The sequence below is a fragment of the Glycine max genome, chromosome 6 (assembly GCF_000004515.6).
Source record: "Glycine max cultivar Williams 82 chromosome 6, Glycine_max_v4.0, whole genome shotgun sequence".
Lineage (NCBI taxonomy): Eukaryota > Viridiplantae > Streptophyta > Magnoliopsida > Fabales > Fabaceae > Glycine > Glycine max.
The window spans coordinates 23,380,653-23,396,333 of NC_038242.2; the positions used below are offsets into that span (position 1 = coordinate 23,380,653).

The 15,681-nt window shown below is 38.1% G+C and overlaps 2 protein-coding genes and 1 non-coding gene across 4 annotated transcripts in view; 2 read left to right on the forward strand and 1 right to left on the reverse strand.

Moving 5' to 3' along the window:
• The first annotated feature begins 2,308 nt into the window (after window positions 1–2,308).
• On the forward strand, window positions 2,309–2,415 carry LOC113002045 (small nucleolar RNA R71). The gene has a single exon (XR_003267573.1). It is a non-coding gene; the product is annotated as a small nucleolar RNA R71 (small nucleolar RNA).
• A 3,167-nt stretch (window positions 2,416–5,582) lies between these two features.
• On the forward strand, window positions 5,583–8,726 carry LOC102662850 (protein MAIN-LIKE 1-like). Its single transcript, XM_006582537.1, has 3 exons — window positions 5,583–5,746; window positions 7,741–8,104; window positions 8,217–8,726. Exons 1-3 carry the CDS (start codon window positions 5,583–5,585, stop codon window positions 8,724–8,726), a joined length of 1,038 nt encoding a protein of 345 aa, XP_006582600.1.
• A 6,074-nt stretch (window positions 8,727–14,800) lies between these two features.
• Window positions 14,801–15,681, reverse strand: part of LOC100789027 (nuclear pore complex protein NUP1) — a 41,857-nt gene continuing 40,976 nt past the window's right edge. For both annotated transcript variants that reach the window (XM_003525853.5, XM_006582019.4), the window contains one exon: window positions 14,801–15,482. In XM_003525853.5, coding sequence (XP_003525901.1) covers window positions 15,036–15,482 — 447 coding nt within the window. In that variant the 3' untranslated portion in view covers window positions 14,801–15,035. The remainder of the gene's footprint in view (window positions 15,483–15,681) is intronic.

Below are 15,681 nucleotides of genomic sequence, written 5' to 3' on the forward strand. Positions count from 1 at the left end.
CTTCACTACATCAAGAATCACCGGGTTGAGTCTTCTCTGTGGCTGTCATACTGGTTTAGCTACATCTTCTAAATTTATTCGATGCATACATGTGGATGGGCTAATACCAGGAATGTCCGCCAGGGTCCAGCCTATAGCCTTCTTATGCTTCTTGAGAACTGACAACAACTTCTCCTCTTGCTCATCAGCAAGGGAGGCAGATATAATCACTGGAAAACTCTTGCTATCATCCAAGTAAGCGTATTTTAAATTTGATGGCAGAGGCTTCAATTCTGGTGTGGTCGGCTGGACAGTGGTAGAAGGAGATGGTTTCTCAGCCTTTACCTCATAAAGAAAGTCAGAGGTATGTGTACTTCCTGAAACATGGTTAGTCCTATCTGACTCTATAAAATCAATCTCAAGAGGTAAAACACCACCACCAGGTATGCAATCAATATCACTCTCAGATTCACTCTCAGCATCAAATTCAGACATATGATCAAGTACAATTTCAGACTCAATGCATGAAGAGTGAGAGGCATGCAGATTAGAATAAAGATCAGTCATGTATTCATCAACAACATGGTTAATTATTTCAACACAAAATACAGAAAGATCTTCAGATAGGTATTTCATAGCATCCAGAATATTAAAATGAACAGTTATATCACCAAACTCCATGGACAGTGTGCCTGCATAAACATCTATCTTAGTTCTAGCAGTTTTCATAAAGGGTCTGCCTAGAATGATGGGAACTGATCCTTGAGAAAATCCATCTTCCATATTCAAGATATAAAAATCAACAGGGAAAATCAGTTCACCAACTCTAACTAAGACATCTTCTATGAAACCAACAGGATAGGCAACACTTCTGTTAGCTAAATGAATTACCACATCAGTTGACTGCAAGGGACCTAGAGATAGAGAATTAAAAATAGACAGAGGCATAACACTAACAGAAGCTCCTAAATCTAGCATGGCATTGTCAAACTTACTATTCCCTATGATACAAGGTATGCTGAATGTACCTGGATCTTTGCATTTTTCAGGAATTTGAGGAACAGATTTACCAATCAATGCGGAGACATTTCTGCCCATGCTAATCCGTTCACTTCCTTTAAGCTTCTGCTTATTAGTGCACAGCTCCTTCAAGAATTTGGCATATCTTGGAATTTGCTTTATTGCATCCAATAGAGGTATGTTTACCTCTACCTTTCTAAACGTTTCCAAGATCTCTTTCTCTGCCTCTTCCATTTTTTTGTTGGAAACTGCTCTTGGAGGGAATGGAAGAGGGGGAATGTGCTGCTTCTGCAAATCAGAATTACCTGTGGAAGAAGATTCACCTGCACAGAAATTGTTAGGTAAATTTTTGTCATCACCTTTTTCTGGAATAGAGTGAAGTTTGGCAGGTTCATTTGCAGATGAGGAAGGTGCTACGGGTTGAGGTCCTTGACATTGCTTTCCCGACCTCAATGAAATGGCACTGACATTTTTGGGATTTTGGACAGCTTGAGAAGGCAGCTTGTCAGAATTCTGGGACTGTTGTTGATTCAATTGGGTAGCCAATTGTCCCATCTGATTGGTTAAGCTCTGAATGGAGGCTCTGGTCTCTTGCTGAAACTGCATGTTCTGCATAGTCATTTGCCTCACAAGTTCTTCGAGGGAAGGTTGTGGAGGGGCCTCAACTGTTGGCTGTTTCTGGGGTTGTTGCTGTTGTTGGATTGATGGGGGAATGTATGGTCTGCTTGGGCCAGCAGCATTTTGGAAGGAAGGAGCAGGCTGCTGTTGTTGCTGAGGGCTGGACCATCTGAGGTTAGGGTGATTCCTCCATCCAGGGTTGTATCTGTTGCTGGAAAGGTCATAATTGTTCTGTTGTGGTTGATTTTGCTGCTGAGGTTGAGGAGGTCTATTGTAAATATTTGCAGCATAAGCTTCAGGCTGCTCAATTGCTCCAGGTTGCTGCATGGAAGGGCAAAGGTCTGTATGGTGGTCAGCAGAGGAGCACAAACCACAAACCCTTGCGACAGGTACAGATTTCTGATTCAAGGCCAGCTGGGTTACCAAGTTAACCAATGCATCCAGTTTGCCTTCAAGCTTCTTAGTTTCAGATGATGCAGATGGGTTTGTAGCTACCTCATGCACTCCTCTAATGACTATGGCATCATTTATGGCGCTAAACTGCTGAGAGTTGGAGGCCATCTTCTCAATTAAATTTCTGGCTTCAGCAGGAGTCATGTCTCCAAGGGCTCCGCCACTGGCAGCATCTATCATACTTCTCTCCATATTACTGAGTCCTTCATAAAAATATTGGAGAAGAAGCTGTTCTGAAATCTGATGGTGAGGGCAACTGGCACATAGTTTCTTAAATCGCTCCCAGTACTCATACAGGCTCTCTCCACTGAGCTATCTAATACCTGAGATATCTTTCCTGATGGCTGTGGTCCTGGAAGCATGGAAAAATTTTTCTAAGAATACTCTCTTAAGGTCATCCCAGCTCGTGATGGACCTTGGAGCAAGGTAATACAACCAGTCCTTTGCCACTCCCTCTAATGAATAAGGAAAAGCCTTCAGAAATATGTGATCCTCTTGGACATTTGGGGGTTTCGTGGTGGAGCAGACAATATGAAATTCCTTCAAATGTTTGTGCGGGTCTTCACCTGCAAGGCCATGAAACTTTGGAAGCAAATGAATTAGTCCAGTTTTAAGAACATATGGGACATCCTCATCAGGGTATTGGATGCACAAGCTTTCGTAGGTGAAATCAGGTGCAACCATTTCCCTTAGAGTCCTCTCACGAGGTGGAGGTTGTGCCATGTTCTCAGAATGTGCAAAATCAGAATGCTCAGAATCAGAATGCTCAAAATTATAATGCTCAAGATCAGGATGTTCAAAATCACAAATAACAGAATGCACAGATTCACCAGTTATGGAATGCTCAGAATGATCAAAAGGTATAAAATGATGCCTAACTAATCTATGAAATGTCCTATCTATCTCAGGATCAAAGGGTTGTAAGTCAGATGGATTGCCTCTAGTCATACACTACATTCAGCATGCACACAACTAGTTGCCTTGTCATGTAAATAAAGGTGTAGGTTTGAACTACAGCTACCCTCAAATGATATCCAAATGACTTGAAATTTTGTGAGCAACCCTATAAAATGATGAGAAGATAGCACAAAAAATTTCAGACAAAAATTTAAAGTCTAACTATGAAAACTAAAAATGGTAGGTTAAGAAAAATAAGTGAATAAAACTTGAAAAATAAAAAACTTTTGACAGAATCGCTTTTTTTGGACGATGGAGACCTCAGCCGGCCTATGGCAGGCTGCCACGGCGTAGGAAATTTTTTTCTACCCCAAATGCATATATAATAATTGCGATTCTGATAACCGGAGCAAAAGTTATGGCCGTTTGAAGTTTTGACAAACACAAAATTTGCTAGTTTTTTGGAACTTTCAAATCTGACCAAACTAAAGGCTCTAGCTATTTTTCCCACACAATATGGATTAAAAGAAGTTACCACAAAAAAATTCAGCCAAAAATAACAACCCTAGCTACTAAAACAAAAAATCTCAAATAATTCAGCATGGGTGGTCGCTAAAATCCGTCTCTAATTGATTTCTACTACTACTCTCTTTTTCCGCAAGATGATTTCTACTACTACTCTGTTTTCAAGCACAATCTTCACAGCAAAACAACCAAGATTGAAACAGGGGAAACGCTTAATGGAAAAACTGAAACATAACACACATTAAACAAAATACCAGGACACTAAACAACACTAACACACATACTAACACAATACTAACAATTAAACATAAAACACGAAAGGATTAAACACACAACACTAGCTAGCTATTATGAACCTTTGGACACTGCTCCCCGGCAACGGCGCCAAATTTGATCGAGGCCGTACCCGAATCAAATTAACATGAAAATGTAGTAACTAGGAAGTGATCCTAGGTCGTTTCCCAACGAGCAGTGACAAACCAAATGTTCATAATATACTTGCAGTAACAGTAACGATTGGGGGGGGTTTGTTTGTTTTGTGATTAAAGAGCAGAACAAGTAAACTGAAATTCGAAACTACTAATATTAAAAACGGGTTGTTTCCTCTGATTCAGAAGCCATTCTCTTATCCTGGGTTAGAGAATTCGTCCCTAACAGTCAACCACTTAATCCAGCCCTATTTCAATTTACTAAGCGAAAATCAACTTAGGGTTTTCAATACGTGATTAGGCACCACATACACCAGTTAGCCCTTCATCCATTAAGCATCAACGCAAGTTAGGCTCAGAGGCAATTAATCGAACACAAAGCGTGCACTGATTAATATTCACGAATTTGGGATACTGGTGAAGGGAGAACTGCCAGGAAACCACATTACAAGCGAAACCTCAAAGAGAGTTGGGCTTCGTCCTCAAAAGGAAACAACACCAGAAAATCTAGCCTTCCATGGATTCAAACAGAAAACGCAATTGAAACATGAAGCAGAAACGTAAATGAACGGAAACGTAAATGAACAGAAACGTAAACGAACAGAAATGTAAAATGGAACAGAAACGTAAATGAGAGTAGAAGAAGAAGCAAGAACGAAATTGTAATTAGAAGCAGAAAACGTAAAATTGCATTACGAACTCAGAAACGTCAAAATAGAAAAATGAAAACCCTAAAACAAAGCTCTGAATAATGAATAGCATAACAGAATAGAATGCCCTGCACGAATCCCAAGGCAGCTATTTAAAAAGAGTCACTCAAAGTCACTGGGCCCTATTACAATACTCTGGCCCAAAACGAAATAAACACTTAACAACATAAAATAAAATTGCGAAATTTCCTAATTAGAAATTAACTAAGGTAAGCGCTGCTTTATTTGCCCTCTTCAAGTCCACAACCAAAATCCGGATTAAGCCCAATGTTTCATTAATTCCTGAAATTAGATTAAAAACATCAAATTAGCTAATTGAGCCCAAATAATAAAACTGCCTAATTAATTGACAATTAAGACCAATCAATAATTAAAATGGTGCAAAAAGGGTTTAGAAAATAGAAGAAAATGATGGCACATCATGGACCACTGAGAAACCTTCAAAATATAAATTCACACCAACCAAAATATCTTAAACAAACATTATACAATATCAAACATTATAAATACAAACCAAAAAGCCTCAACCAAATTTTAAACCAATATCAACTTCATCAATGAATTAACAATTAATTTGAAACTTATTTCATTACTCAATCGTACTATACTTCAGCCTAAAAGCCTCAAAAGAAACCCTAAACCCTAATTAAAAACCATTTTTCATAATTTATAACCTAATTTCCACTTTTAAAAATTAAAATAGATTCTTACATATCAAGTTGATCCGCAAGTTTCGGGCAGATCAAGTTGATCCGCATGAAGGTTACGAATCAACTTGATCCACAAGGTTCTTGCGGGTACATATATTAGAATCCCATTTATATAATTTATATAAATTTATATAATAAGTTGATCCGCAAGAACCTTGCGGATAAAGTTAATTCGTAACCTAGTTCACAGGCAAAACTGCTTGCGGATCAACTATTTCCTACTACGGATCATCTCGACGTCGATGAGCAGCACAACCAGAAGAAGAACGCGCAAGGTGAAGAGCACCACCACCACGCCGCCAACAATGGTGAAGAAGCAACAACCATGCCGTCGAAAGCAAGAACGCGCAAAGCCCAGTCGAGGTCGCGGAAGCAAGAACCACGCGCAGAAGGAAGAAGAACTGAGGTCACGGAAGGAAGGAAGGAGACTAATAGGCGCGGAAGAAATTTGTACTGCTGGGTGTACAAATTTTAAAAAAATTGCCAGGGGTATTTAGGTATTTTCCGCTTTAGTGCTGGGTGCACCTAGCATCAGCCTTCAAAGAGGCGCATTGGACGCCTAATATATTACCTTATACATTTGGAAGCTTTCTTCTACACATATAACACACTTGTTAATATATTTAAAATTTGAATAACTTTAATTTTTTATTTTAAATTCTTGGAATAACACGTGCTTAACACCACTAAAATAAATTTACATTCATATCCGTTGAATCCAATACCTTGTTACACTTTGGTTCCATTATTTTCAAAATTTTGAATATTGTTTTGTTTTTTTTTTCTATAATAAAACTTAACAAATTTAGGCATCAAACTCAAGCACTTATCATTTTTCTATACTCACCAGTTCGCATTTCATTTCCAGTTCGGCCGAAGTCACTACCCATCAAAGAAGCTAAAGATTCAAAGAACTTCTGACTCAAGGTTAGGGAAAACCATTGATGGCTTTAGCTTCCTAATCAAAATTGAAGGTTATTTGATAAGACATGCATACAGGTCCAGATTAGTATGTCCACTGAAAATAAACCTCTACAAATATAAAGAAATCACCACAATCAAAATTTCCCAGTATTCCAACAAGATGACAGTGAAATAAGGAGAGAGAAAAATGACAAGACAGAGAGGGATTGAGGAAAAGAGCCTATAAAGAGTGCTGCTAGGTGCACCCAGCACTTAAGGGGAAAAGACATTTGTGCCCCTGGCTTAATTATTTTAAAAAAACCGGTTCATTCTTGTCTCTCTCCCTCCCTCCCTATTACCTATAATTTGGATCATTCTTATTAGATTGTTGTCACAATTTGTTTTGACCTTAGTCACAATTTGGTTGTAAATAATTAGATGTTGAAATATAGATAAATAGTATATATTGATTAGCATAAATTATGATTATATATAAATATATCCTCTTTCAGGGAAATGAATGAATGAGAAATTAATAAAATATTGTTTTCCTTTTATTTTTTTTATAGTCTTTAATAGTGTTTTTCTTAGGAGTAGATTAGCATAGTTTTTTGCTCTCTATCAAGTCACTAATACTAAATGTTGCATTTTGCTTTATTCTTCACGCATGTACATTATTTATGGTATTATAAAGGGGTTAATCATTCAAGCACTATGGAAACCTTATTATTTTGTCAATGTAAATCAATGTTAATTTACAGCGAGAGGTGATAATCTGACCAACTTAAGCTGGTAATTGTGAGCATTCCACTAGCCGCAATAATCAAATCTTCGGATTCCTTGATAATTATTGATTTCTTGCACCCTTGGGAACAAAGTTATAACTATTGGTTCACGTAATTGATGATTTGAGATATTTTCCAAACATATGATAATGAAAATTTTCTTCATTTAAAAAATTCCAAAAGTTACCTAGTGCTTGTCTGAAATTATCCAAATATTGGCATAACTATTGTCTCACATTTGTTGCAATTGCTCATCACTATTGGTTCCTTTTTTGTTCCCATTTGCTCATCCTTTGTTTTTCACCTTGTCATTCCTTATGCCAGCCCCATGACACCTCTGCCTTGTTGCACATAAAAAACTCCTCCCCATGACACCCTCTCATTCCATCTTTCTCATATTCACTCACTCAACCTTGCTTTCAATGATTTTAATCATTCTCATTTCTCATCTGTCTTTGGTGGGTTTGTGAGACTCACGCATCTCAACTTGTCTGATTCTAACTTTGAAGGGGATATTCCTTCCCAAATCTCTCACCTTTCCAAATTAGTCTCACTTCTAAGAAATGCATATATCTTAATTTCAAACTGAATATCCTTTTTCTACCAAGTAGTGCCTGAAAAAAGATAATGCCTATATGCGTTAGACCAATGAAATTTGAGAGAATGAAATCAGTGATGGAATTTGCGTTACTCATTTACAGATCATGGTTAGGACCAGAGGATTAGGTCATGCCTTAGGTTACGTTACGGGCAGAGGTGTGGGCAGAGGAGATCGTGATGATTACGATGACGCTCCACAGCGTCAACGGCCTACCACATCCGCACGGAGGCAGCGAGTACCTGTGACTGCGGCACACGATGAGCCAGTGCTCCCTGCGCCAGATGTAGAGGCTGATGTATTTTCGGATGACCCGATGGCACCAGCTGATGTAGAGGACACTAGGGCAGACATTCCTGCAGACACAAGCACCCAGGCTGCTGAGGATGAGCATGAGGGATTTCCGGGTGGTCCGAGCGACCCATCCGTGTTGACCCAATATACGGATATCGTTGCTTGCAATGTATGGACGGGAGAGGTATTTATGATATTTATTTTTAGTTACTTGTTAATTATACTTATGATTGAAATTAGTTTTCCTTTAAATGATGATTTTAACGAATTTTGCATTCCTTTATACTTCAATTCAGGAGCATCCTGAGTTGAAGTTATCCTCTCACGGGAGGAAGGTCCATAGTTTAGGAAGGTCTGTCCCTGCCATTGAGGGACTAGTTGCTGGGACAGGACTAAGTCCTCTGATTGTGTGTTCGTTAGACACTGGCGATCGGGGACTTTTGTCCTCGTTTGTCGAGCGGTGGCACCGGGAGACGTATAGTTTCCATCTCCCTATGCGAGAGGTACAAATCACGCTGGACGACGTCTCGCCGCTTTTGCATTTGCCCGTGGTTGGCGACTTACACGCCTTTCAGCCCTTGCACGTGGATGATGCAGTTCAGATGCTGGTGGACTTATTGATGGTCTTTGCAGAGGCTGCCGGGCCTGAGGCAGGGCAGTGTCATGGACCGTACGTACACCTACAATGGGTACGTGATATCTACGAGCACCAATGCCAGGCAGGTCATTGGACAGCTGCAACCAATGTTCATGTTGTGTATTTGGAGGCCCTTCGTGACCTTAGTCAGACCAGGAGGTACGCCTAAGGAGTAGCTACGCTGGTGCATATGTACGACCACCTGAACGATGCCTCTATCAGCAGCAGCCGACAGCTTGACGGTTACATCACATTGCTGCAGGTAACAAACATGTTTTTCATTCGTTGAGGTTCAACAATGTTTAACTTTAAATTTTGTTAGACTTTCATTATTAATGTTTATCATTTTGATATTACCTCTGTAGTGCTGGATATACGAGCAATTTTCCTCAATCGCGGAGTCCACTGCTGATCAGGACTACGACGAGGATTCATCGCGTGCCTATAGGTGGATTGCCACGAAGAAGACCGTGAAGAGCATACGTACACCGGCGTACAGGGAGTGCCTGGACTGACTCCGGATTCTGGATGTCTGTTGGATCCCATATAGGAAGCACCGACCAGTCCGGGACTTCCTATGATTTCATGTTATTCCAGTCTCCTACGGTGGGGGCCCGTTGCTGTGTATTACCAACCAGAGAGGGTCATGCGGCAATTTGGATACACCCAGGCCATTCCTACTCCACCTGTCGATTCATGGGTGTCGTACGATGATATACACGATAGGTGGATGCACTATTCGGATCATATGATTCAAGCAGGTGAGGGGTGCATTGTGCCAGGTCAGTGTGCCAGCGACTACATAGACTGGTTCTTCCGCATTTCCCATCCTTTCATGACACCAGGCCAAGCATCAAATCCTCTGCCAGATGGTCATGCTCCACAGCCCCGAGTCGTCCCTCAGGCCCCAGAGACTCCCTCACGTGCCGGAGCCAGGAGCACCATCGACATCTGCAAGGCCCGCTATGGAGTAGCCTAGACATGCAGTGGTAAGTAATACTAATAATTTACGACATTTACGTCAATATTTTCATAATAATTTGTGTAATTTGTTTATTTTGTATTTAACAGAAAGTTTGCTATGGGATTGCTGAGAGGTTGGAGCGTCATCTGAGCCTAGGGGTGGTCACGTCAGGCTCATCGACACATGAGGTGATCGAAGAATGCCTCAGGATGGCCAGGAGTGTCACACAGGACCAACTAGTATATGTTAGGTCTCGACGCAGACGACGCACGGATCAGGCGTAGTTTATTTACACATTTTATATTGATATTCGATGTATATACAGATATTATACTTGAACCCATTTCATTAGTAATGTTGGTTTTATTTATTTCCATTAGTAATGTTAGTTTTATTTATTTCCATTGATTGTGTATTCCCTTTGCCTAACCTAGCTTATAAAATTTTATAATTTGATTCTATCAAATTAAAAAAAAATGTTTTTTTTATTTCTCTCATCAGATAAAAAACCGTATTTTTTAATTAGAATTTTATAATTAAGCGTAACATTTATATTTTATTTAAATAAAAGATGTGTTGCTGAGGGAGAATGTTTAATTAGAGTGTGAGAAGCATGATGTACTTATCTAAGTATTAAGAACCACAAAATCTTGAGTCCTACAACTAATTTAATGAATCTAATTTTGAATTATTTATGGAAAGGGTGTAGAAAAGAATAAATCAAACAAAAAATGGAAATTGAAATATAGAAGTTGAAAACATGGACACGCATGGTTAAAATACTTCTAATTAAAAAAATATTATAATTTTATTCTATCAAATTAAAAAAAAACGTTTTTTTTTAATTTCTCTCCTAAGATAAAAATCCAGATTTATATTCTATAATTTTATGATTAGGCGTAACATTTATATTTTATTTTAAGAGACTAAAAAATAAAAATCCATATTTTGCATGAGAGTTAAATGTACTTTGTTAAATATTTTTAGTTAGCTCAACATTAAATTATTTTTAATTGATGACAAAATATATTTTAATTAAATTTTAATTTTATAGTAGTTTCTTTAAAATAAATGAACTACTCGAGTTTAAATAATTAATTGCTATTTTTCGGTTGTTGTAGTTGTTTTTTATATTTAAAATAAAATTGCAAGACCGACAAAAAAGTAAAAGTAGTAAAAATCAAATTTAACAGAGAACGACAAGTCATCTTCCATTTCCAGAAAAAAAAAATAATTATGCGATACATGAATTCAAACAGTACATTAACTTCAACATAGTCGAACGAAATTAAATTTGCATCAAATACTACAACTAACTCATGCTAATTTTGCGACATGGACAACTCGTCTTCCATTTCCGGTATAGGTTTACTAAAAACAGCTAAAATTTCTATTGGCCCAATCTTTTTCCAGTAGTTAGACCCAATAAACACCTTCATCACATCATCGTTGGTTTTGAGTTCAATTATTTCAAGTTTTATAACTTTTTCTGAATACTCATGGTGACTTGGTTTTCGAAAAAACAATCACCTTACCATTTGTGTTTCATCAATACCATAAGGGGGAATCCCAGGAGGCGCAACTTGCTTGATCAAATCCTTCAGTTCATCCATGGTACATCTGGTGGGAATGTCAAATTTTTTGGAATTTTTTCCTGTGAACAAGTAACCAAAAAACTCATTTTGGCGTGTCATGTTCCACCTCCCATTGTAATATAGCAGGGCATTATGAGTAGGGGTCATAGTGGCTTGAAGTAAGTTTAAAATACCATCTGGGGTTCTAGCAATGCTACATAATAACTCCATCGGACCAACAAACGAAAATTCATGATTACACATTAACATTGTGTTAACATCAGCATCATCTTTCAGTTGCATACATTGAAACCGAAATTCATTACCTGCATATGTGAAAGGCTGTCGGTAGTAAATTTCATCCAAAAATTGCTTGTCGGTTAGCTTAAAAATCAAATACATAAATTACATACCTTGGTTAACCCATCAACATATAGTGACATCCTTAATTCCTCAAATCTCTCCGTGCCACCAAAGAGTTTGATATAGTCTTCTAAGAATTTGGCAAGTTCTTTAAGCAGATGATTGCGGACCATCGACCAAGAGTCTTGACCCATACCTAATAAAACGGCAACCGATCGATATCCACAGTTACCATAAGCTTTGACATCAACAATATGGTTGAAACTGGTCCAACATGGGCATCATCGTTCTTCGATTCAGTTGCTCAGAGGATGATGCAGTACGCCTCACCGACGAATTGCTATTTTGCATAGATTCAAAGGCATCTACATACTCCCAGTAAAATGGATCGCGCTTTGTTGACCTTGGGTTCCTGCTCATAGCTTTCTTTGGTGCCCCCTTCGTGTTAACCTTTGCTGGAGGAGGACACATCGAATTCTGATCAGGGTATGCAATTTCCCAAAGTTTAGTCTTCAAAGTAAACTTACCACAAACATCAAGTTCTTCGAATCTTTTAAATATTGTTTCCATTACTTCCTTGATGCTCACCTCGGGCTCAGATAACCCTTGGTCTGAAAAACTTAGTCTCCTCCAGAACATATGGATTGAATCCAGTGGAATGCAACCACTAACATATTTGGATAGCTCACAAGCACAAGGAAGACCAAGCGTGGTTCTCACCACGCAACCACAACTTGAGGGATTCTTGCCAGCATAGTCAACACGCTCTAATTCAGCAGTAATCTGATTAAAAGCATACCTTGAAACCATTCCAAGAATTTTCCTGTATAAGGTTTTTTCGAACACATGTCCAATGACATGTGTACTTGTTTCAAATGATGCTTTAATCTCCTTGTGCTGCAACGTAATCATGTTATTCATGGCATCCCACACACTGCATAAGTCTCCAAAGCTATTTTGTAACAGTTTTTTTAAAGACGAGTGAGCAGATTCAACCCTACATTTCAAATACACAAATAAAAATAAACATATACAATAATACAATTCCATCAATTCATCAACGTTAATAGAAATAGTTGAACAATTTCATATTTGTTTGTTGTTGTGTTTCCTAAGTGCATCACCTTATTAGTCCACGCGGAAACAAATTTTTCCTTGTGTGATATTATCCATGTTTCCTTAACATAGTCAACAAATATTGGCCAAGGAGCGCAAGCCATTTTGAACTTCTTCAGGCATTTATCAAACTGTTGTTCAGAAGGACAATCAGTCAGACATCCCCAACAATCCATAACATAATCCCAAACATTTTTTTGCGCAATTAGTGCTTTTATATTTGGCCTTCGCATTCTTGTTTATGTGAAAGCTGCACAACAAATTTGTACAGTCAGGGAATACAGCCTTCACTACATTCATCAATGTTTGGTCTCTGTCAGTGACAATAACTCCAGGGAGGGCATCACGCTTTAAAAAAAGACATTGTGTTTCTTCAGAGTTAGCAAAATGTTTCTTGACTTCACCATGGACTTCGTCATATCAGCAATAAGTGTTTTTTCAGCTTTAGTCAATCGCCCTGCATATGGATGTCCAACTAATGACTTGGCTAATTCATGATTATGCACTCCACAAATCAACTTCACCATCCAACATTCTCCTCCAACCACTGGCTTGCAACAAAGCTTGAAGGGACACTCATATTTCCTAGTCCCAATGTCTCTTCTGATAAATTCTTTTTTTCTACACCTATACTCGTCAGTCTTTTCACAGCCAATTAACACAAACATAGTCCTTCCTCTACTACCTGTGTTTGTATCCGACCTTAAAATCACCGTCACAAATCTAGGGGTGGGTACACGGGCCCAAGTCCATGGGCTGGCCCACGGGGCCCGCCGTTCGCACGGGTTACGAACCAATTTTTTTAAACGGTCCATGGTTATGTCACATTTTTGGGCCCGCCCCGCTTAACCCGCGGACTATGCGGGTTTGGCCCGCGGGGTCTGCGGGTTGCCCGCAACCCGCATTAAGTTTGATTTATGTGACCTTGACCTAATTATATTAGGTTTGATTTTCTCTTTTTCACTTTAAGAAATATATTAGATAAGATAAAGATTTAAAGATAAAAATAAAAGATTTAAATTAAAAGATGATAAAGATAAAAAAAGATAAGATAAGATAAATAAAAGATTAAGATAAAAAAGATAAGTGATAACATGCTAAAAAACTTCATTTTTGATATTTTCTCAATCTTTTTCTCTTTTAATATATCATTTTCATATCTACAAGCCATAAATAATAAAAATATCAATTCTTATCATTTAAGTCAAAAATAATTGTTAAATAAATTTTTTTAAAGATATTTCAATATATTTTTATTATAAAAAATAGCTCACATCAGAGATGGAGAAGACTCAACCTAGTTCAAATATGGAATCATTTGTTGTTGGAGATGTCTAATTTCATATTTTAAATTTATTGCTTGGATTTTCTTTTTATTAAAAGATGAGATTTTATTTACATTTGTATTGAATTTAATTTTATTGTATTGTATTTTTATTAAAATTGAAATTCTTTTAAAATTAAGTCTGCGGACCCCGCGGTGCGGGGGCAAACCAATTTATTTGGTCCGTGTAAGAAGCAGGGTGGACTGACCCGGTCCGCTGTCAATGCAGGCTTATGCAGGCGGGCCTTACGCGAGGCAGGTCGACCCGCTTACCCACCCCTACACAAATCCGTTTTCATGAGCAACGGATCAAACCCACAGCAAAATATCCTCTCGACACTCAAACACCTACAAAGCAATCCACATAATTTAAGTTTTCTACCAATATTCATTTTATTAAATCTGTGACAAACATTAACATTATAACCTGAGAAGTATTGAACGCATTCAAACAATCAACACGTGGTTCATTCGCACCACATGCTTCTTCATTTTCATAATCCATATCCGCTTATTCAAACATTATTTCATACAACCACTCATCTTCGTCCATCTAACCAACCCAAACAAAAAATGGTCATACAAACAAATTAATAATTTTAAAAAAATGAAAACTAAATTCAAAAAACATCAAATTTTAAAAATAGTTACAGATCAAGTTGATCCGTAAGTCACTTACAGATCAACTTGATCCGTAAGTAATCCATACGTTCGCGACACAGTCACCACCTTTTGCGTACCTCATTTGTCGCCACCGACCACCGCAACGCACCTTCACCTTCACCGCACCTAACCGTTCACAACGAACCGGAGACAATGCCGCACGAAAACCACAAAAACACAGAAAAACAGCAAACAAAAATGACAGCTGTGTTAAGCGCAGGAAAAAAAAACTTTTATAATGAAAAAAAAATATCATAGGCATTTTTGCCATTTATAAATTTTGCTGGGTGCACCTAACAGCACTCGCCCATAAACCACACAATTTCCAATTCAACGGCTTCATTTTTACCCATCTTCCCATAAAGAACAAAAGAAAAGCAAAAGTATACTACGATCGGAGTTAAAGGCTAAAAATACAATAATCAGAACTAAACAAAGTTGGATAGCGTTTGGAACATTGTTGTCATTTTATTTTTAAGAGCAGACAGCATTTTTTCCAAATGAGAACGATATCCTTGGCTTCTTAGTTGAACCAAAGTTAAACTTTATGTCTCCAACTTCATTCTCAATAGCAGTATTGCTAGTAGAAGGGAAGGAAAAAACTACTGCTGGACTGGACTTTTTCAAACCAAAACTGTATGACAGTTCAGTAGATCCTTCTTTTAATTGGTGCTGATCCCGGGCAGAAAGCAAAGGCGTGATGGATGGAGTTGGTGGCTCAGAGAATACAGAAGTGGATGCTGAAACAGGAAAGGTAAATCCGGAACCAGTGTCAGTTGCTAACGTCCATCTTGATTCAGGCTTCTTGATCGAAATAGGAGGTAAAGCTGGTTTAATGGTAGCAGGGTTAGTGAGAAGCTTCTGTTCTTGATTTACCCCTAAAGGATGACCACCACTTAGGAGAGTTGTCTTCATAGCATCCTGCACAGTTAGCACGTCAGTACACTTGGTTTCTCTTATTAGCATTACAAAATTAATGTATAATAAGTAAATCAAAATTACATAGGTAATATAATCAAAAAATTGGCTACTAGAAATTAGCTTTGCTGCATCGCCTGTGTAATAGGAAATTGTATTATTACCCAAAAAGAAGCAACGAAAAACAGAAAATAATTTATTC